General features: G+C 44.8%; 2 protein-coding genes across 2 annotated transcripts in view; both read right to left on the reverse strand.

Annotated features, from left to right (window-relative positions):
* LOC119975569 overlaps positions 1-3999 on the reverse strand; it is a gene marked incomplete at its 3' end in the record, with an annotated part of 44636 nt that extends 40637 nt beyond the window's left edge. The window contains exons 1-2 of the mRNA XM_038815357.1: positions 3936-3999; positions 2307-2444 (exon numbers count right to left, since the gene is read on the reverse strand). Coding sequence (XP_038671285.1) covers positions 2307-2444; positions 3936-3999 — 202 coding nt within the window. The remainder of the gene's footprint in view (positions 1-2306; positions 2445-3935) is intronic.
* The window catches only part of LOC119976111 (stonustoxin subunit alpha-like), a 784268-nt gene that overhangs the window by 236519 nt on the left and 523404 nt on the right, over positions 1-24345 (reverse strand). The window lies entirely within an intron of this gene.

Below are 24345 nucleotides of genomic sequence, written 5' to 3' on the forward strand. Positions count from 1 at the left end.
CATCTCGCTGTCATATGAGAAGCGGTTGAGGACTCTGGGTCTGTTCTCGATGGAGTTTAGGATGAGGGGTGATCTCATTGAAACTTACAGAATACTGAGAGGCCTAGATAGAGTGGACATGGAGAGGATGTTTCCATGAATAGGAGAAACAAGAACCCGAGGCCACAGCCTCAGACTAAAGGGACGATCCTTTAAAACAGAGATGAGGAGGAATTTCTTCAGCCAGAGGGTGGTGAATCTGTGGAACTCTTTGCCCCAGAATGCTGTGGAGGCCAAATCACTGAGTGTCTTTAAGACAGAGATAGATAGGTTTTTGATTAATAAGGGGATCAGGGGTTATGGGGAGAAGGCAGGAGAATGGGGCTGAGAAACCTATCAGTCTTGATTGAATGGCAGAGCAGACTCAATAGGTCAAACTCTGCTCCGATATCTTATGGTCTTATGGCTATCCTCCAGTCTTCCAGCACCTCTCCTGTGGCCAGAGAGCGATTGATAATTACTGCCTGCGCCCCTGCTATTTCCTCCCTTGCCTCACTCAGCTGCCTCGGATACATTTGATTTTGTTTTGATTTATTGTCACATGTACCGAAGTACAGTGAGAAGTATTTTTCTGCGACCAAGCGAACGTACACAGTACGTACATAATAGACAAGAAAAAAATAATGGACAGAGTATATAGACAAATGGTACATCAAGAAACAGTGACTGGTTACAGTGCGGAACAAGGGGCCAAACAAATCAAATACATGAGCAAGAGCCGCATAGGACTTAGTGAATAGTGTTCTTACAGGGAACATTTCCTCCGGCCCTGGAGATTTGTCTACTTTAAGCCTGCCAGACCACTCAGAAACTTCTCTTTGTCTATGTTAATCTCTTTCACTTCATCACAGTCCTTCTTCCTGATTTCTATACTCACACCGTCTCTCTCACGAGTGAACACTCACAAAATATTCATTTAGAACCCTATATCCTCTGGCACCACACACCACTGTGGTACTGGATGGGGCCTATTCTTTCCCTAGGTGTCCTTTTACCCTTAGTAAAGCAACTGAGGATTTTCCTTTATTTTACCTGCCAGTTTCCTGTCAGTTTTGCTCCCTCCTGTTCTTTATGGTGCTATTGTCTGTCGATTAGTTCTCCACTTTTCAATTACTTTAGATCTAGCTGTCTCTTTCAAGGTCCTCCTCTCTTGTCTTCTATATGGTGCTGCTGCATCTCTCAGGGTCCTCCTCTCTTCAATTATTTTAGATGCTGCTCCCTCTCTCTGGGTCCTCCTCTCTCCCACTCTGTTATATCCTGCTGTCTGACTCAGGGTCCTCTTCTCTTTCGCTCTTTTATATCCTGCTGTCTGACTCAGGGTCCTCTTCTCTTCCGCTCTTTTATATTCTGCTGTCTGTCTCAGGGTCCTACGCACTCTCACTCTTTCATATCCTGCTGTCTGTCTTAGGGTCCTCCTCTATCCGATAATTTCAGGGGCCGGTGTCTGTCCAGGTCCTCCTCTCTCCAGCTCTCTTAGATCTTGCTGTGACATAACAGTATGTCCCTAAATATTTCTGACCTCAGGAAAAGATTTGTGTAAATAGGATAACTACTTATCTTCCCATCCTTCTCAAACCAGCACTAATAGATTTCTGAGGGTTAAATAGCTGTTTTTACAACACTCCTGGGGATGTCTTCACCTGTGTTTGTTCCTCTTTCACTTTTCTTTCAAAAGATTCTCTCGGTCTGAGTATGGTTCACTAAACCTTAAAACGGCCATGAATTACGAGTTCATGAAAAGCCAGCCCTACTCCACAAAACATGTGTGGAGCCAGGAGATACCACTCCCACAATGGAGCGGTCAGGTTTGGAGTGTAGGATGTGACCGATGCCAGGGTGTACCCTTACCCAGCTCTGGGTCAAATTGGGGGCGCTAGGAATCCCAGAATTGGGTCCCACCTGCCATTTATAAAGGTCTGTGAAAAATGATGTAATCCATTTGTCTCTTACACATGTTGGAGTTTAGAGTGTGGAGTGGTTTGAGGAATAATTCCACAGGTTGGGAAATACAATTAGGAGCAAAATTTCTTCACAATAATTCGTAATTGATATGTCTGAACTAACACAAATAAAAACAACTGACCAATAGGACCCATCTCATTTCAGACGCTGTGCACACCAGTAACCCAATCCCTCAGACATGACTCCCTCTCCAGCCATGTAAATCTAAGTGCACAATTCTGTGTAAATTCACACTTTGAATTCTGCTGTTAAAGCTTACTCCATTACGTTGATCTAGATTAATGATCATGAGATAATCTCATTACCTGGAATCAGTGATTCAGATCGGCAGTCGTACAGCATTCCCAGCCGGAAAGGGCGACCCAGAGCTGCCTGTTCAATAACCACGATTTCTCCACTAGTTCCTGAGCCATGAGATTGAGATCCATCCGGCTGAGAGTGATCTGAAATAGAAGATTCAGTGGAATAGATGAATTCATAGAATCACAGAATTATTACCAGTGCAGCAAGAGACCATTCAGCTCATTGTGTCTGCAACAACTCCCCAAATGAGCAATTCACCTTGTGCTATTCTGCTGCCTTCTCCCTGCACCTCTGCACATTCTTCCCTTTTCCAATCGCAGTGTCATTCTATTTGAATGTTTTGTATGTAACTGCCTCCATCAGGCTCTCATTACATTCCAGACCCTGACCATTCGCTTTGCGAAAATGTTCTTTCTCATCTCACTTTTGCTTGTTTTACTGATTCATTAATCTTTATCCTCTTTCCCTCCATGTTTCCATGAGTAGTCACAGTTCCCGGCTATCTACTGTGTCCCGCCCCCTCATAATTTTGAATAACTCTATCAAATTTCCTCTCAGCCCTTCTCCGCTGTGAGGAAAACAATCCAAGATCTCCAAACAATCTTCATAATTAAAGTTCCTCATCATAGAACCATCCTTGCGAATCTCCACTGCACTTTCTCCAATGTTTTTACATCTTCCCTAAAGTCTGGCACCCACAAATGGACACAATACTCTAGTTGAGGCTGAACCAGCATCTTCTACAAGTTCAACATAACCTCCTTGTTCTTAGAGAAACACAGAAACTTAGAACATAGGAGCAGGAGTGGACCATTCAGCCCTTCGAGTCTGCTCCATTATTCAACATGATCACGGATGATCCTGTATCACAACACCATACTCCAGCACTCTCCCCATATCCCTTGACACCTTTATAGACTGGAAATCTACCTGTATTGTGCTCAAATATATTCAGTGATTGGGCCTCCACAGCTTTTTGTGTTAGACAATTCCACAGGTTCATCACCCCCCCCATCCCCCACCTTTCTCATTGCAATTAAATCCCCTCTCCTCCTTCACCAGAGAATATAGGCCCATTCGATCCAATCCATCCCCATACGACAATCCTGCCATCCCAGGAATCAGTCTGCTGAATCCTCACATTACTCTCTCTTTGGCAAGTATATCCTTTCTTAGATAAGGAGACCAAAACTGCACACAATGCCCCAGGTGTGTTCTCACCAAGGCCCTGTATACCTGCAGTGAGCCATGCTTGCTCCTGTAATCAAGTCCTCTTGCAATGAAGATCGACATATAATTTGCTTTCCGAACTGCTTGCTGTACCTGCATGCTTGCTTTCAGTGACTGATGTACTTGGAAAATCAAGTCCCTTTGTATGTCAACATTACCCAATTGTAATAACCCTTACGAGGCCCAGGGGGACATCCTAATTGATCTCCTTATGGGACTCGTAAACTACGAGCTCCCACTAGTGGGCGGAGGCTGATTAGCTGGGGCTTGTGGAAATTGTCTTTAAACGTTGGCCCGAACTGGGACTGCCTAAAATCATTTGTCCCGTTTGAGACCTTGGACCTGTAAGCCACGGTGTGGCCTTTAGTTTTGTTGCCGAATTAAACCTCTTTTGGATTTACCTTCTCGGGCCTGCAGAGCTTTTACATTGTCAAAGAGGAAAATAACAGCTGTGATCCTGGACATTCTGACCACACCGGAATACCCCGGCACAAGAACGGGGTCTGTGAAACTTTGAACATGTCGCTTTTCAGAAGGCCAGAGGCCTTTAATTAGGTGTGGAAGATTGTGCCCAGTATACAGAACAAATGAGGTATTTCTTCCAGGAAAATTGTATTGTTGGAGATAACGAGCTAAAGGTAATGATCCTGGCTGCCTGTGGGGCCCTGACTTTCAGCGTAATTAAGATCCTCACCTACCCGATGGCCATGGACTCAAAAACCTTTAATTAACTCCTACCATTTGTTGTAAATCATTATTACCCCCCCCCCCCCCCCGCAAAGGTATGACTCATACCACCCCACCCCCTCCAAAACACCGCCGTGGTCAGACCCACCAGCCAAGGGCCGTCACGGCCCAATGGGCCATCTCCCCAGAGGATAGTGGTGAATACCCACATCTGTGCTGCACAGTCGCAGGAACCATGGCGGTCAACGACATTAGAATTGCCAGTGAGTGCGTCACCCTCGCCAGGTAAAAGCTTAAAGATCCTCCTGTTTAATCCCTGTCTGTTCCCTTTTCCTCTTTTTAATTTCCATTATTGTTTTGGCTACTTCAATTTGTGTACATGGGCAATTAATGTATCTATGTCTTTTAGATACATGAAATCACCTTTAGTTCAAGTGGCTGGTAAACTGAGGGTTGACCTATGACTTCAAGGCAAGGCTGGTTGCAAGAAGCTGTTTATGTTTTGGATCTCCAAATTCCAGGGTGATCAGTGCTGGCACACATTGATGGATTTGTCTGATGGCCAATTGATTGACCTGAATTGTCAGGCCTTGTCAATGGCACCTGCCAATAGGTCGGGCTTTCCACTGGAATGTTCCTTCCTCTGTGAGACAGTGCTTTCTTTTTTTCTTTTGTTTTTGGCTTGGAAGCTGGAAGAAAGCAGTTTGATCCTCTCTCTCTCATCTAATGGACCCTTTCTAGAGATTGGAGTTAAAAACCTCTCTCTTTGTACGGCCAGACTGAACTGCAAGGAAACCAAAGTCAAGCCACCAGTTTTAGGCAGGGTTCAGAAGTTTGAAACCAATTTAAAATCTTGTGTGGTAAATCTGTTCTTATCTCAGTTAGTTTGTGGTCATTCTGGTGGAGTTGGAAACAAGTAAGAATTAAACAGGCCTCGGGCTGTTTCTTTGACTGAAGGCACAGGTTAATACAAGTTGACTTTCCAGAGGAAATGCTGTTGTCTGCAAGTACTGATTGACTGCTGCTGCCAGAAGATCATCTCTAACACTACATCGGCTGCTTCAATCCAGAAGTATCCTGGGAGGACAGCCTGCTGCGACAACTTCAACATTGGAAGCAAAGACACTAGTTTTGACACCCTGGGCAAATATGGGGCAGCAGGGTAGCATGGTGGTTAGCATAAATGCTTCACAGCTCCAGGGTCCCAGGTTCGATTCCCGGCTGGGTCACTGTCTGTGTGGAGTCTGCACGTCCTCCCCCTGTGTGCGTGGGTTTCCTCCGGGTGCTCCGGTTTCCTCCCACAGTCCAAAGATGTGCGGGTTAGGTGGATTGGCCATGCTAAATTGCCCGTAGTGTCCTAATAAAAGTAAGGTTAAGGGGGGGTTGTTGGGTTACGGGTATAGGGTGGATACGTGGGTTTGAGTAGGGCGATCATGGCTCGGCACAACATTGAGGGCCGAAGGGCCTGTTCTGTGCTGTACTGTTAAAAAAATTTTTTTTAAATGTGGTCAATTCCAGCCCCACAGACCCTGGAGTCCCAACATAAGTGAATTAACCAGTAATTTACGTTTTCCGAAGATCTATAACCCTTCACTGCTCCAATGAGTTACAGACACCAGGTTTATAAGTAAAACACTAACACACTATTTATGAATAAAAAGAAGAAAAGATCAACATATAAGGAATCAACAGGATAATTGTCTACCAGACTACCTAATCCCAAGATCCTGTCACATCCTCTACCCAGACACGCACAAGACAGACACAAGGTAAGGGTTGGTGAGGAATAAAAAACAGCGATTAAAAGGAGTAGGTCTGAGATGAATCTTCACTACTCTGGTTGCAGCCTCTGGAAAATAGAGGTTCAGGTTGGCACAATTCCATCCTTTGATCACCAGATGGTGTTTTACCTCAGAATTCCAGGTTGGAGTGATTCCGCTCTTCAGCTATCAAGAAGCACAGCCACGGGCAAAACAGCAACGGGGGGCCCTCTCTATAACCAGCTACCGAGGGATGTTTAGACTTTGCGGGGAAGGGGTGTAATAACCCTCACAAGACCCACGGGGACAACCCAATTGATCTCCCCATAGGACTCATGGAATACAAGCTCCCCACTAGTGGGAAGAGGCTCATAAGCTGGAGAACAAGCTTCTCTGCTGAGGGGTGTGGGCCCCATCGGCGGAGTAATGCACTCGGTATAAAAGCTCGGCCGAGTGGAAGCCAAGCAGAGTAGTCCCGGCTGATACCAGAGTGTATTGTGTAAATTGTTACTTCATAATAGAAACTTGTTTCTTAACACCTCTCGCGTGGAATCCTCTGTGGCCACTAAATTAACGACAAGGATAAAAGTGGTGCTACGGACGATGCTGATAGCTGTTGGAAGCACAGTCACCTCTTTTCATACCACTCCGATAAAGTTTGCACAAATTTAAAATACACTCTTTGGGAGACTTGATGTGTTCTATGCAAGTGAAGAAGATTGGACACAATATGCAGAGTGTATGCACTACCTTTTCAGGGTGAAAGCTATAATGTGTAATGAGCAACAGATGGTGATCCTGTTGACTGCCTGTGGAGCGCCCACCTTTAGCATAATCACAAGCCTAATGTATCCTACGTCGCCGGACTCCAAGCCATCTGAGGAGTTGTTAATGCTAGTGGTGAATCATTATTGTGCAACGGTATAATTTCAACACAGCTGAAAGAACCCCAGGGTGTCTGGAACAGAGTTCTTGACACATTTGAGGAAACATGCTGAATTTGTGAGCATGACCCTTCTCTTCCTGAAATGGTGCAGGACTGATTGGTTTGTGGCCTGAACAATATAGTGACCAAACGAAAGTTACTCACTGAACCATTGATAGACTTTAAGAACGTCATAGAGATATATCTTTCAAGATAAAATGCAGAGAAGAGAGTACAGGAACTTCAAGAGGTGGAAGGGAGTAGGGTGTGGCACACGCCCCCTCCCGGTGTATGGCACGTCCCAAAATGGGAGCTCCTGAATCCCACCCTGAATGGAATACCGCCAAGGTCAGGTCCAATGGTCTTGGACTGAGTCAGGCAGGGAACACCCATCCCCCAAATCCATAGAGAAATACCCCAGATGATGTGGGGTGTGCGGCCGGAGAAACCTCAGCAAGCGGAAACCACAGGGCAGCCAGAAAACACACCATCTGACCCAAGGTAGACGTTACCCAAATGCCGTAATTTTCTCTTGGAACAGCCCAATGATGAATGCATGCAGCTGAACTACATCGCAGCACCTAAAGTGGTCCCATTAGGGTCATCGTTCAGGAAGACGGCCACTCTCTTCAAATGGAATTAGACACGGGAGCCACCATCACGGGCATTGGCAAACAAACATTTGAAAAGATTAAGTCAGGGATACAACAGCTGAGCGACAGGATGCTGAAGCAAAGCGAATCACATACACTTGCCATAGCAGGACCACGACGACCCCATTGGTTTATGGGCAGCAGTCCAAGCAAATTTTATGTTGCCAGCAAACTTGGAAATATTACTTTTGGTTCACTCACCCAAATTATTGATGTATATTGTGAATAGCTGGGAACCAAGCACTGATCCCTGTGAGACCCCATTAGTCACTGCCTGCCACTTTGAAAAAGATCCATTTATTCCTGACCTTTGTTTTCTGTCTGCTAACCAGTTCTCAATCCAATGCAATGTATTACTCCCAATCCAATTTTGTGATAATTTTGCACATTAGCCTCAATGAGGGACTTTATCAAAAGCTTTCTGAAAATCCACATCCAACACATCAACTGGTTCACCCCTATCTATTCTGCCAGTTACATCCTCAAAACGCTTCAGTCGGTTTGTGATTTCCTTTTCATAAATCCATGTTGATGTTGTATAATCCCGTGTTACACTTTTTTTAAAAAAATGGCTTCTGCCGATGGACTTTCATCCTGATCAACTCAAACCGGTATAGCTATTTTTCTCTCCCCGGTGCTGCCTCACTTGCTGAATACTTCCAGCATTTCCTACATTCTTCACTTTCAGGATTAGTTTGTGAGAAAATATAATTATGCTGGGATGGCCAATAATGTGGAAGATAAGTGGTGATTTTGATGCAGGCTTTTTTCACATCTGGGAATCTAGAACAAGAGGACATCAATTTGAATCATAGCCAAACCACAAACTACAAAAAACATCTTCAAACCGTGGGTAGAAGCAGAATGAAACTTCTACATGCTGCAGTAGATCAACATTCAATTCATAACTTTATATTCAGAATATTATATAGATACAATGCGACCAGTATCTGAAATCTTTCATTCATTCATGGATTGTGGCCATCATCAGCAATGGCAGTATTTGCTCCTCTTCAGAATGTGTTGCTGAGCTACCTTCTCAAACCATTGCATTCACTGTTGTATCAGTACGTCCGCAAGGCCTTTAGAACACAGAACATTACAGCGCAGGACGGGCCCATCGGCCCTCGATGTTGCGCCGACCCGTGAAACCATCTGAAGCCTATCTGACCTACACTATTCCATTTTCATCCATATGTCTATCCAGTGACCACTTAAATGCCCTTAAATTTGGCCAGTCTACTACTGTTGCAGGCAGGGCGTTCCACACCCCTACTACTCTCTGAGTAAAGAAACTGCCTCTGACATCTGTCCTATATCTACCACCCCTCAATTTAAAGCAATTTCCCCTCGTGTTGGTCATCACCATCCGAGGAAAAAGACTCTCACTGTCCACCCTATCTAACCCTCTGACTATCTTCTATTAAGTCACCTCTCAGCCTTCTCCTCTCTAATGAAAACAACCTCAAGTCCCTGAGCCTTTCCTCATAAGACCTTCCCTCCATACCAGGCAACATCCTAGTAAATCTCCTCTGAACCCTTTCCAAAGCTTCCACATCCTTCCTATAATGTATGACTAGAACTGCATGCAGTACGCTAGGTGCGACCGCACCAGAGTTTTGTACAGCTGCAGCATGACCTTGTGGCTCCGAAATTCAATCCCCCTACTGATAAAGGCTAGCACACCATATGCCTTCTTAACAGCCCTATTAACCTGGGTGGTAACTTTCAGGGATTTATGTACCTGGATGCCGAGATCTCTCTGTTCATCTACACTACCAAGAATCTTGCCATTAGCCCAGTACTCTGCATTCCTGTTACTCCTTCCAAAGTGAACCACCTCACACTATTCCGCATTAAACTCCATCTGCCACCTCTCAGCCCAGCTCTGCAGCTTATCTATGTCCCTCTGTAACCTATAACATCCTTCAGCACTATCCACAACTCCACCAACCTTCGTGTCATCTGCAAATTTACTAACCCATCCTTCTACACCCTCTTCCAGGTCATTTATAAAAATGACAAACAGCAGTGCCCCAAAACAGATCCTTGCGGTACACCACTAGTAACTGAACTCCAGGATGAACATTTGCCATCAACCACCACCCTCTGTCTTCTTTCAGCTAGCCAATTACTGATCCAAACCGCTAAATCACCTTCAATCCCATACTTCCGTATTTTCTGCAATAGCCTACCATGGGGAACCTTATCAAACGCCTTACTGAAATCCATATACACCACATCAACCGCTTTACCCTCATCCACCTGTTTGGTCACCTTTTCAAAAAACTCAATAAGGTTTGTGAGGCATGACCTACCCTTCACAAAACCGTGTTGAGTATCGCTAATCAACTTGTTCTTTTCAAGATGATTATAAGCTCTATCTCTTATAACCTTTTCCAACATTTTACCCACAACCGAAGTAAGGCTCATAGGTCTATAATTACCAGGGTTGTCTCTACTCCCCTTCTTGAACAAGGGAACAACATTTGCTATCCCCCCGTCTTCCGGCACTATTCCTGTCGACAAAGACGACATAAAGATCAAGGACAAAGGCTCTGCAATCTCCTCCCTCGCTTCCCGGAGAATCCTAGGATAAATCCCATCTGGCCCAGAGGACTTATCTATTTTTACACTTTCCAAAATTGCTAACACCTCCTCCTTGTGAACCTCAATCCCATCTAGCCTGGTCGACTGTACCTGAGTATTCTCCTCGACAACATTGTCTTTCTCCAGTGTAAACACTGACGAAAAATATCCATTTAACGCTTCCCCTATCTCCTCTGATTCCACACACAACTTTCCACTACCATCCTTGATTGGCCCTAATCTTACTCTAGTCATTCTTTTGTTTCTGATATACCTATAGAAAGCCTTAGGGTTTTCCTTGATCCTATCCGCCAATTACTTTTTGTGTCCTCTCCTCGCTCTTCTTAACTCTCCCTTTAGGTCCTTCCTGGCTAACTTGTAACTCTCAAGTGACCTAACTGAGCCTTCATGTCTCATCCTAACATAAGCCTTCTTCTTCCTCTTGACAAGTGCTTCAACTTCCTTAGTAAACCACGGTTCCCTTGCTCGACAACTTCCTCCCTGCCTGACAGGTACATACTTATCAAGGACACTCAGTAGCTGTTCCTTGAAAAAGCTCCACGTTTCGATTGTACCCATCCCCTGCAGTTTCCTTCCCCATCCTATACATCCTAAATCTTGCCGAATAGCATCATAATTGCTTTTCCCCCAGCTATAATTCTTGCCTTGCGGTATATACCTATCCCTACCCATTGCTAAAGTAAACATAACCGAATTGTGATCACTATCACCAAAGTGCTCACCTACATCTAAATCTAACACCTGGCTGGGTTCATTACCCAGTACCAAATCCAATGTGGCATTGCCCCTTGTTGGCCTGTCTACATACTGTGTCAGAAAGCCCTCCTGCACACACTGCACAAAAACTGACCCATCTATAGTACTCGAACTATAGTATTTCCAGTCAATATTTGGAAAGTTAAAGTCCCCCATAACAACTACCCTATTACTCTCGCTCCTGTCGAGAATCATCTTTGCAATCCTTTCCTCTACATCTCTGGAACTATTCGGAGGTCGATAGACAACTCCCAACAGGGTGACCTCTCCTCTCCTGTTCCTAACCTCGGCCCATACTACCTCAGTAGACGAGTCCTCAAACGTCCTTTTTGCCGCCGTAATACTTTCCTTGATTAACAATGCCACACCCCCACCCTCTTTTACCATCTTCTCTGTTCTTACAGAAACATCTAAATCCTGGAACCTGCAACAGCCATTCCTGTCCCTGCTCTACACATGTCTCCGAAATCGCCACAACATCGAGATCCCAGGTACCAACCCATGCTGCAAGCTCACCCACCTTATTCCGGATGCTCCTGGCGTTGAAGTAGACACACTTCAAACCAGCATCTTGCTTGCCGGTGCCCTCTTTCGAACTTTTAACCCTATCCCTGACCTCACTGCTCTCAACATCCTGTACACTGGGACTACAATTTAGGTTCCCATCCCCCTGCTGAATTAGTTTAAACCCCCCCGAATCTTTAGAAAGGATTTTGACCCAACAACAGTGAATGAACAACAATGTAGCTCCATGCAAGGATGATCTGTCACTCAGAGGAACATGTAAGTGGTGGTGTTCCCATGTGTCTGCTGCCTTTGTTCTTGGTGATGGATGCTATGGTTCAGAAGGTGCTGTCAAAGAAGTCTGGGTGATTACTCCAGTACATCTTTGAGATGGTACGCACTGCTGCACTGCAACTGTGCATTGGTGGTGGGACGCTATTCAATCAGTTGCTTTGTCCTGAATTGTGTTTGAGCTTCTTAAGTTTCATTGAAGGCCCACTCATCCAGACAAATGGGGAGTATTCCATCTTGACTTGTGCTTTGAAGGTGGTGGGTAAGCTGTGAGGAGTCAGGAGGTGAGTTACTCTTGGTAGAATTCCCAGTCACTGACCTGCTATTGCAGCCACATAATTTGTGGCTGGAGCTAGTTTAGTTTCTGGCCAATGATGCCCCATAGTATGTGGGTAGTCGGGAGTTTCGTGATGTGAATCCTGATGATGGGAAAATCAAAATCTTCTCTCTTGTTGGAGATGGCCATTGGCTCCCACTTGTGTGATGTTGATGGTACTTGTCACCTATCAGGCCAAATCTGAATGTTCTTCAGGTCTTGTTGCATGAGGGCACCGCCTCCTTCTGTATCTGATTGGTTGAAAATGGCACTGAACACCAAACAATCATCAATGGATATTCCCACTTCTGATCTTTCATAGAGAAGGATTTTACCACAGTTGATGATGTGATGTGGAGATTCCGGCCTTGGACTGGGGTGGGCATAATTCACCTGATGAAGGAGCAGTGCTCCGAAATCTAGTGATTCAAAAACAAACCTGTTGGACTTTAACCTGGAGTTGGAAGGCAGTTGAAGATGGAATGGGATCGGGTAGAACCAACTGAGCCTGGCAGAAACCCAAACTGAGTATCACTGAGCAGTAATCACTGAGTGACTGTTACTTTTCAGCAATATTGATGATTGCTTCCATCATTTTGCTGCATTGATTGTTTGACAAACAGGTGGTAATTGGATGGATTGGATTTGTCGTGATTTTCCGTCTTTGTTTACAGAGTGATCCATGTCTCCAAATCTCTTTGATCACATTTTGGGAAGGCAAAAGGAGAAACTCCAGGAGCTCCATCGACCCCTTTTTGAAGCCCATTTGTACTAAACTGCCCACTGCCAATTTTCCCTTTCCAGTTCTACAGTTCAGCTGACACTGAAAATGTTTTGTTTCCCCTCAGGCACTTTCCCTTTTTTCAAAATCACTCTCATCATCTCTTCCAAAAACAACTTCCTCAAACCATTTATTTTGTTACAATCCCAGTTGATGTTACTACTGGATGGGAAGGTCCCAGAATGGGAGCCTGCCTCAGAAGACGGCAATGTTTTACATTTTTTAGAAAATGGGCAGGAACAGAGTCACAAGGTTGTTAATTAATTTTTAACAAGAAAAAAATGATTGAACATGAAAAATGTGATTATAATGCAATACTCTTCACTCTCCCGTATCTTCACAAATGTGCACAGATATTATTAGGGCTCTTCCTGTTTGTTCCTTGTTTATTCCCTTATTTTCCCTTTCTTTTCTTTTTGTTGTTGCATTTTTGATCCATGGACAATTTATCGACATGTGTCTTTAAGGCAAAATAGCCTGTAAGAAGCCTGCACCGTTAATTCCAACAGACGTTTCTCGAAGGCTGTGCTGATTTGTCCTTGCGATTGCAGATTGGCTGACATCAGTGATGACTCGGTTTGATTGATTTGGCTGGTGACCAATAAATTGGTCCAAAAGGCTGTGCTCTGCCCAGTAACAGATGCCGATTGGATTTGCTTGCACTGAAATAGCTCCGAGAATTAAAGAGGTTTCAATTTTGATTCTGAAGCCTGGATGGAGGGTTCTGGCTAACTCTCTCCAGAAATATCCAGGTAATTCTCACCAAAAGGCCGCTGTGAGAACAAACTCTCTCTGCAGAAAAGGCTGTGTAAGCAGAATCCAGATCCGATAAACTCTCTGCAGAAAAGGCTGATGTGAAACGACCAATTGTTTCTCCAGAAAAGGCAAAGTCCTGGAAGCAACGTGTCATGTGGAGGAAGGGGCATCTCCAGGAGAAACTGTGAGTAACATTGCTAAACTGCAGGAGTGATCATAGCGGGCTGTAAACTAGACTTAATCCACAAGCATACCGTGAAGAAAGCATGCTGCAAACTAAAATTTGCAGAATCTACCTCTGACATCTGTCCTTTATCTATCTCCCCTCAATTTAAAGCAATGAAGGTTCTTTGACCTTCATCCTTAATATTTTTACCCCTTTTCATCCCTCTCTGTTTGTCTGTCTTATGTGTGTGAATAAAGGGTGGGGCATTTAAAAGGGGAGTCAGGTATTAGCTTGTCATTAAGCAGTTAGATTTACTGTGCATTTAATATTTGTTTATGTTATAATTGGGTTTACATTTGAAACCTGCTGACTGTAATTATTGGACAGCCAAGGGATGCAGTGGGATTTTATAATTTAAAAGGATTGGTGGTTAATTCATTTGTGTTGTTTTTTAAAAATTCATTTATGGGATGCAGGCATTGCTGGATAGGCCAGCATTTATTGCCCATCCATAGTTGCCCTTCAGAAGGTGGTGATGAGTTGCCTTATTGAACCACTGCAGTTCTTGAGGTGTAGGTACACCCACAGTGCTGTTAGGGATGGAGTTTTGCCCCAGCGACTGTGAAATAACAGCAATATATTTCTAAGTCAGGATAGTGAGAGGGGAACCTCCAGGTGGTGGGGTTCCCAGATATCTGCTGCCCTTGTCCTTCTAGATGGTAGTGGTCATGGGGTTGGAAGGTGCGCTCTAAGGAACCTGCAATTTCCTGCAGTGCATCTTGTAAATGGTACACACGGCTGCCACTATTTGCAGTTGGTGGTGGGTTTGAATGTTTGTGGATGGGGTAGCAATCAAGCAGTCTGATTTCTCTAGGATGGTGTTGAGCTTCTTGAGTAATGTTGGAGCTGCACTCATCCAGGCAAGTCGTAAATATTCCCTTGCACTCCTCACTTGTGCCTTGTAGATGGTGGACAGGTTTGGGTGGTCAGGAGGTGAGTTACTTGCTGCAGGAATCCTTGCATTTGACCTGCAAGATGTTGATTGTGGGGGATTCAGTGATGGTAATGCCATTGAATGTCAAGTGGAGATGGTTAGATCCGCTCTTGTAGCAGATGGCCATTGCTTGGCATTTGTGTGGCACAAATGTAACTTGTCACTTGTCAGCCCAAGCCTGGATATTGTCCAGGTCTTGATAAATTTGGACATGCATTCTGGAATGAATGCAGCTGGAATTGACTGCACACTTTCCCGGCGTGTCCTAACATGACTCTGGGGCTCGGGTCTGAGATTCTTGGGACGGTAGATGGTAAAGTTGGCGTTCCAATATAAACTAAAAAGAAGTACCACATTTTTAGTGATATAACAGGATAGCTTTGGAAGCCGCTTAGCGTTGTCTTAAGTGGAAAGACTTGTCTGTGGTTTATTTTAACGTGCTTCGAAAAGACAAGCTAGTCGAATCGGTAGGTAAATTAAAAATAGAGGTACCAGATAGATGTAGGAAGGCGGAGATAATTCAAGCGATTGCTCAACATTTAAGTTTGATAGAGATGCTAGGAAAACAGGGGCGCCCATGAGGTAGTGCAGCATCAGGAACATTTCCTCGTGGAGAAATTGAGCTGGAGAGAATTCGATTGTAGTTAGAGCATGAAAGATTCAAAGATTTTACCGTGCAGAAGGAGGCCATTTGGCCCATCAAGTCTGCACCGACCCTTGGAAAGAGGACCCTACCTAAGCCCAGACCTCCACCCTATCCCAGTAACCCCACCTAACCTTTTTGGACACTGAGGGCAATTTAGCATGGCCAATCAACCTAACCTTTTTTTTTTAGAACATTAGAACATTACAGCGCAGTACAGGCCCTTCGGACCTCGATGTTGCACCTGTGAAACCCCTCCAAAGCCCATCTACACTATTCCCTTATTGTCCATATGCCTATCCAATGACCATTTGAATGCGTTTAGTGTTGACGAGTCCACTACTGTTGCAGGCAGGGCATTCCACGCCCTTACTACTCTCTGAGTAAAGAACCTACCTCTGAAATCTGTCCTATATCTATCTCCCCTCAATTTAAAGCTATGTCCCATTGTGCTGGACATCACCATCCGAGGAAAAAGGCTCTCGATGTCCACCCTATCTAATCCTCTGATCATCTTGTATGCCTCAATTAAGTCACCTCTTAACCTTCTCTCTAACGAAAACAGCCTCAAGTCCTTCAGCCTTTCCTCATATGATCTTCCCTCCATACCAGGCAACATCCTGGTAAATCTCCTCTGTACCCTTTCCAATGCTTCCACATCCTTCCTATAATGCGGCGACCCGAACTGCACGCAATACTCCAAATGCGACCGCACCAGAGTTTTGTACAACTGCAACATGACCTCATGGCTCCGAAACTCAATTCCTCTACCAATAAAAGCTAACAACCTTCTTAACAACCCTCTCAACCTGGGTGGCAACTTTCAGGGATCTATGGACATGGACACCAAGATTTCTCTGCTCATCCACACTACCAAGAATCTTACCATTAGCCCAGTACTCTGTCTTCCTGTTAATCCTTCCAAAATGAATCACCTCACACTTTTCTGCATTAAACTCCATTTGCCACCTGTCAGCCCAGCTCTGCAGCTTATCTATGTCCCTCTGTAACTTGTAACATCCTTCTGCACTGTCCACAACTCCACCGACTTTAGTGTCATCTGCAAATTTACTCACTCATCCTTCTACGCCCTCCTCCAGGTCATTTATAAAAATGACAAACAGCAGTGGCCCCAAAACAGATCCTTGTGGTACACCACTAGTAACTGGACACCAATCTGAACATTTCCCATCAACCACCACCCTTTGTCTTCTTCCAGCTAGCCAATTTCTGATCCAAACTGCTAAATCACCCTGAATCCCATGCCTCTGTATTTTCTACAATAGCCTACCGTGGGGAACCTTATCAAACGCTTTACTGAAATCCATGTACACCACATCAACTGCTTTACCCTCATCCACCAGTTTGGTCACCTTCTCGACAAACTCAATGAGGTTTCTGAGGCATGACCTACCCTTCACAAAACTATGTTGACTATCTCTAATCAAATTAATCCTTTCCAGATGATTATACATCCTATCTCTTATAAACCTTTCCAAGACTTTTCCCACAACAGAAGTAAGGCTCAAATGTCTATAGTTACCGGGGTTATCTCTACTCCCCTTCTTGAACAAGGGGACAACATTTGCTATACTCTAGTCTTCTAGCACTATTCCTGTAGACAAAGATGACTTCAAGATCAAAGCCAAAGGCTCAGCAATCTCCTCCATAGCTTCCCAGAGAATCCTAGGATAATTCCCATCCGGCCCAGGGGACTTATCTATTTTCACACTTTCCAGAATCGCTAACACCTCCTCCTTATGAACCTCAAGCCCTTCTAGTCTAGTAGCCTGTATCTCAGTATTCTCCTCGACAACTTTGTCTTTTTCCTGTATGAATACAGACGAAAAATACTCATTTAGCACCTCTCCTATCTCCTCGGACTTCACACGCATCTTCCCACTACTGTCCTTGACTGGCCCTACTCTTACCTTAGTCATTCTTTTATTCCTGACATATCTATAGAAAGCTTTAGGGTTATCCTTGATCCTACCTGCCAAAGACTTCTCATGTCCTCACCTGACTCTCCTTAGCTCGCTCTTTAGAGCCTTCCTAGCTAATGTGTAACTCTCAAGCGCCCTAACTGAACCATCACGTGTCATATTTACATAAGCCTCCTTCTTCCTCTTGACAAGTGTTTCAACTGCTTTAGTAACCCATGGTTCCCTCGCTCGACCACTTCCTCCCTGCCTAACAGGTACATATTTATCAAGGACACGCAGTAGCTGTTCCTTGAACATGCTCCACATTTCCATTGTGCCCATCCCCTGCATCCAATGCATCCTAAGTCTTGCCTCATTGCATCATAAGTGCCTTTCCCCCAGATATAACTCTTGCCTTGCGGTATATTCCTATCCCTTTCCATCGCTAAAGTAAACGTAATCGAATTGTGGTCACTATCACCAAAGTGCTCACCTACCTCCAAATCTAACACCTGTCCTGGTTCATTACCCAGTACCAAATCCAATATGGCCTCGCCTCTCTTTGGCCTATCTACATACTGCATCAGGAAACCCTCCTGCACATATTGGACAAAAACGGACCCATCTAAAGTATTCGAACTATAGTGTTTCCAGTCAATATTTGGAAAGTTAAAGTCCCCCATAACAACTAGAATGACTAGGGTAAGAGTAGGGCCAGTCAAGGACAGTGGTGGGAAGTTGTGTGTGGAGGCTGAGGAGATAAGCGAGATACTAAATGAATACTTTTCGTCAGTATTCACTCAAGAAAAAGATAATATTGTGGAGGAGAATGCTGAGACCCAGGCTATTAGAATAGATGGCATTGAGGTGCGTAGGGAAGAATTGTTGGCAATTCTGGACAAGGTGAAAATAGATATGTCCCCGGGGCCGGATGGGATTTATCCTAGGATTCTCTGGGAAGCCAGGGAAGAGATTGCTGAGCCTTTGGCTTTGATTTTTAGGTCATCATTGGCTACAGGAATAGTGCCAGAGGACTGGAGGATAGCAAATGTGGTCCCTTTGTTCAAGAAGGGGAGTAGAGATAACCCCGGTAACTATAGGCCGGTGAGCCTAACGTCTGTGGTGGGTAAGGTCTTGGAGAGGATTATAAAAGATACGATTTATAATCATCTAGATAGGAATAACATGATTAGGGATAGTCAGCATGGTTTTGTGAAGGGTAGGTCATGCCTCACAAACCTTATCGAGTTCTTTGAGAAGGTGACTGAACAGGTAGACGAGGGTAAGCAGTTGATGTGGTGTACATGGATTTCAGTAAAGCGTTTGATAAGGTTCCCCACGGTCGGCTATTGCAGAAAATACGGAGGCTGGGGATTGAGGGTGATTTAGAGATGTGGATCAGAAATTGGCTAGTTGAAAGAAGACAGAGAGTGGTAGTTGATGGGAAATGTTCAGAATGGAGTTCAGTTACGAGTGGCGTACCACAAGGATCTGTTCTGGGGCCGTTGCTGTTTGTCATTTTTATAAATGACCTAGAGGAGGGCGCAGAAGGATGGGTGAGTAAATTTGCAGACGACACTAAAGTCGGTGGAGTTGTAGACAGCGCGGAAGGATGTTGCAGGTTACAGAGGGACATAGATAAGCTGCAGAGCTGGGCTGAGAGGTGGCAAATGGAGTTTAATGTGGAGAAGTGTGAGGTGATTCACTTTGGAAAGAATAACAGGAATGCGGAATATTTGGCTAATGGTAAAATTCTTGGTAGTGTGGATGAGCAGAGGGATCTCGGTGTCCATGTACATAGATCCCTGAAAGTTGCCACCCAGGTTGATAGGGTTGTGAAGAAGGCCTATGGTGTGTTGGCCTTTATTGGTAGAGGGATTGAGTTCCGGAGCCATGAGGTCATGTTGCAGTTGTACAAAACTCTAGTACGGCCGCATTTGGAGTATTGCGTACAGTTCTGGTCGCCTCATTATAGGAAGGACGTGGAAGCTTTGGAACGGGTGCAGAGGAGATTTAACAGGATGTTGCCTGGTATGGAGGGAAAATCTTATGAGGAAAGGCTGATGGACTTGAGGTTGTTTTCGTTAGAGAGAAGAAGGTTAAGAGGTGACTTAATAGAGGCATACAAAATGATCAGAGGGTTAGACAGGGTGGACAGCGAGAGCCTTCTCCCGCGGATGGTGGTGGCTAGCACGAGGGGACATAGCCTTAAATTGAGGGGTAATAGATATAGGACAGAGGGTCAGAGGTGGGTGTTTTATGCAAAGAGTGGTGAGGCCGTGGAATGCCCTACCTGCAACAGTAGTGAACTCGCCAACATTGAGGGCATTTAAAAATTTGTTGGATAAGCATATGGATGATAAGGGCATAGTGTAGGTTAGATGGCCTTTAGTTTTTTTTTCCATGTCGGTGCAACATCGAGGGCCGAAGGGCCTGTACTGCGCTGTATCGTTCTATGTTCTATGTTACTTTCGATCCTATCCAGAATCATCTTTGCAATCCTTTCCTCTACATCTCTGGAACTTTTCGAAGGCCTATAGAAAACCCCTAACAGGATGACCTCTCCTTTCCTGTTTCTTAACTCAGCCCATACTACCTCAGTATTCGAGTCCTCATCAAATGTCCTCTCAGCCACCGTAATACTGTCCTTGACTAACAATGCCACCCCTCCCCCTCTCTTACCACCTTCCCTGAGCTTACTGAAATATCTAAACCCTGGCACCTGCAACAACCATTCCTCACCCTGCTCTATCCATGTCTCCGAAATGGCCACAACATCGAAGTCCCAGGTACCAACCCAGCCACAACCTGCACATCTTTGGACTGTGGGAGGAAACCGGAGCATCCGGAGGAAGCGAAGAAAGGGGGACAAAGGAGTGGGGTGGGAAAGGAGAGTGAAAAAAGAGAGAGAGGAAAAAGAAAAAAAAAGAGAATCTTCCAGTTTAAGGCACTGGAAATAGAGGGGAGCTGACAGAATTTAGAGGGGAGCCCTCCTAAAATTTCATGAGGCGGTAGAAACCTGTTTTAGGGATTTTGAGAAAATAGCAACCCAATTACGGTGGCCGAGAGAAAAGTGGACATTACACATGCAGAGTAAATTGATGGTGCGGGCACAGGAACTTTATGCTTCCCTGTCCTGCAGGGGGCGAAGAATAATAATGGGGTAAAAAAGGCTATTCTGGATGCATATAAATTGGTTCCTGAAGCAGACAGGCAAAAGTTTTGGAATTTGAGGAAACAGCCGGGACAGACGTATGCCGAATTTGAAAGGGTTCAGCAGAATAATTTAATAGGTGGGCTTCTGAGCACTGGGAGTTGAAACTACCTACAGGCATCGCACAGGTCGTTCTTTTTGAGGTATTCAAGAATTATCTTTCTTCTATTATAAGGACCATGTTGAAGACCAGAGGGGTGAAAATGCCAGACAAGCAGCAAATTATAGCTGCCGATTATGATTAATCCATAAATTTAAACCTTTGTTCAATCACCCTCATAATTTTGAAAGGACAGGAAATGGGAGAGTGAAAGGAAGGAGGCAGCAAGATAAAGAATGAATAGCTGTGGATGCTCCCAGGTCTCCTCCTTAGATCAAGAAGGAAGGTAATGAGGGTGAAGGTGAGGCTCGGAAACGTAGGTGTCAACATTGTAATAAAGTGGGACATTCAGCATGTTGAAAGTTGCAAAGAAAGCCTTGGGGGGGTTCATAAGGGAATACAAATGGGCAATATTACAGGGAAGATGATAGCTTTAACTGGATTTAGGAAACCTGAGATAAACACTGCTCCAGGAGCAAATATGAAGACTGAGGTAGATTGGAGACATGCCAGGCTTTTGTCGAAGGGGAAGATCACCCTAGTTTCCTCAACTGAGGTAGCTAAACATGATTATTTTAAGGGATACCGGGCTACTCAAACTCTTATTGGAGAAGATTTGGTTTTCCCTCCAGAGAGCTCAATGAAAGCTGAGGTATTAGTGAACGGGATAGGTGGAGGTTGTATCCAAGTTTCATTGCATAAAGTACAATTGGAGTGTGATTCAGTGTCAGATCCAGTAGTTGTTGGAGTGGCTAAGGAATTCCCAGTGGAAGGAGCAGACATACCTTTGAGGAATGATTTGGTAGGAGTGAAGGTTGTTGTGGTGACTGAAGGTAAGTACTCCGCATGTAAGGATTCCTCAATACAATACTCTCTCACTCTCCACTCCTTCTCAGGGTCGTCTTCCCAACCAGCTCCCATGCCGGGGTTTATGTCCTGTGGGGGACGAAGCTTCATCCCCCAATCAGCCGGGGATCTCGTATTCCAAGGTGCAGGAATCTAATATAATGCAGGTGCAAGCCTGTTTGGGGGTCGTAACAGTTATAACTTCACCCATGATTTGAGAGAGTCCGAGAAAAGTACAAAGAACAAAGAACAAAGAAAATTACAGCACAGGAACAGGCCCCTTCGGCCCTCCAGCCTGCGCCGATCCAGATCCTTTATCTAAACCTGTCTCCTATTTTCCAAGGTCTACTTCCCTCTGTTCCCGCCCATTCATATACCTGTCTAGATGCTTCGTAAATGATGCTATCGTGCCCGCCTCTACCACCTCCGCTGGTAAAGCGTTCCAGGCACCCACCACCCTCTGCGTAAAAACTTTCCACGCACATCTCCCTTAAACTTTCCCCCTCTCACCTTGAAATCGTGACCCCTTGTAACTGACACCCCCACTCTTGGGAAAAGCTTGTTGCTATCCACCCTGTCCATACCTCTCATAATTTTGTAGACCTCAATCAGGTCCCCCGTCAACCTACGTCTTTCCAACGAAAACAATCCTAATCTACTCAAACTTTCTTCATAGCTAGCACCCTCCATACCAGGCAACATCCTGGTGAACCTCCTCTGCACCCTCTCCAAGGCATCCACATCCTTCTGGTAATGTGGCGACCAGAACTGCACGCAGTATTCCAAATGTGGCCGAACCAAAGTCCTATACAACTATAACATGACCTGCCAACTCTTGTACTCAATACCCCGTCCGATGAAGGCAAGCATGCTGGTGCTTTCTTGACCACTCTATCAACCTGCGTTGCCACCTTCAGGGTACAATGGACCTAAACTCCCAGATCTCTCTGCACATCAATTTTCCCCAAGACCCTTCCATTGACCATATAGTCCGCTCTTGAATTTGATCTTCCAAAATGCATCACCTCGCATTTGCCTGGATTGAACTCCATCTGCCATTTCTCTGCCCAACTCTCCAATCTATCTATATTTGTTGTATTCTCTGACAGTCCCCCTCGCTATCTTCAACTCCACCAATCTAGTATCATCTGCAAACTTGCTAATCAGACCACCTATACCTTCCTCCAGGTCATTTATGTAGATCACAAATAACAGTGGTCCGAGCACGGATCCTGTGGAACACCACTAGTCACCTTCTCCATTTTGAGACACTCCCTTCCACCACTACTCTCTGTCTCCTGTTGCCCAGCCAGTTCTTTATCCATCTAGCTAGTACACCCTGAACCCCATACGACTTCACTTTTCCATCAACCTGCCATGGGAAACCTTATCAAACGCCTTACTAAAGTCCATGTATACGACATCTACAGCCCTTCCCTCATCAATTAACTTTGTCACTTCCTCAAAGAATTCTATTAGGTGTGTAAGACATGACCTTCCCTGCACAAAACCATGCTGCCTATCACTGATAAGTCTATTTTTTCCAGATGTGAATAGATCCTATCCCTCAGTATCTTCTCCAACAGTTTGCCTACCACTGACGTCAAGCTCACAGGTCTATAATTCCCTGGATTATCCCTGCTACCCTTCTTAAACAAAGGGACAACATTCGCAATTCTCCAGTCCTCCGGGACCTCACCTGTGCTCAAGGATGCTGCAAAGATATCTATTAAGGCCCCAGCTATTTCGACCCTCAGTTTCCCTCAGTAACCTGGGATAGAGTCCATCCGGTCCTGGGGACTTGTCCACCTTAATGTCTTTTAGAATACCCAAAACTTCCCCCTTCCTTATGACAACTTGACCTAGAGTATTTAAACATCCATCCCTAGCCTCAACATCCGTCTTGTCCCTCACCTTTGTGAGTACCGATGCAAAGTACTCATTAAGAATCTCACCCATTTCCTCTGAGTCCACGCATAAAATCCCTCCTTTGTCTTAAATGGGCCAATCCTTTCTCCAGTTACCCTCTTGCTCCTTACATACGAATAAAAGGCTTTGGGATTTTCCTTAACCCTGTTAGCCAAAGATATTTCATGACCCCTTTTAGCCCTCTTTATTGCGCGTTTGAGATTCGTCCTACTTTCCCCGATATTCCTCCAAAGCTTCATCAGTTTTGAGTCGCCTTGATCTTACATATGCTTCCTTTTCATCTTAGCTAGTCTCACAATTTCACCCGTCATCCATGGTTCCCTAATCCTGCCATTTCTATCTTTCATTTTCACAGGAACGTGTCTGTCCTGCACTCTAATCAACCTTTCCTTAAAAGACTTCCACATTTTAAATGTGGATTTACCCTTAAACAGCTACTCCAATCCACATTCCCTAGCTCCTGCCAAATTTTGTTATACTCTGCCTTTCCTCAATTCAGCACTCTTCCTTTCGGACCCGTCTTGTCCATGTCCATGAGTATTCTAAAACTTACGGAATTGTGATCGCTATTCCCAAAGTAATCACCGACTGAAACATCAACCACCTGGCCGGGATCATTCCCCAATACCAGGTCCTGTATGGCCCCTTCCCGACTTGGACTATTTACATATTGCTCTAAAAAACTCTCCTGGATGCTCCTTACAAACTCTGCTCCATCTACGCCTCCAACACTACACGAATCCCATTCAATGTTGGGGAAGTTAAAATCTCCCTATTGCTCCTACATTTTTCTATAATCTGTCTGCATATTTGTACCTCTACTTCATGCTCACTTTTGGGAGGCCTGTAGTAAAGTCCCAACAATGTTACTGCACCCTTCCTATTTCTCAGCTCAACCCATATGCCTCAGTGCTCGAATCCTCCATCGTGTCCTCCTTAATCACAGCTGTGATCATCT

The sequence above is a fragment of the Scyliorhinus canicula genome, chromosome 13 (genome assembly GCF_902713615.1).
Source record: "Scyliorhinus canicula chromosome 13, sScyCan1.1, whole genome shotgun sequence".
Taxonomy (NCBI): domain Eukaryota; kingdom Metazoa; phylum Chordata; class Chondrichthyes; order Carcharhiniformes; family Scyliorhinidae; genus Scyliorhinus; species Scyliorhinus canicula.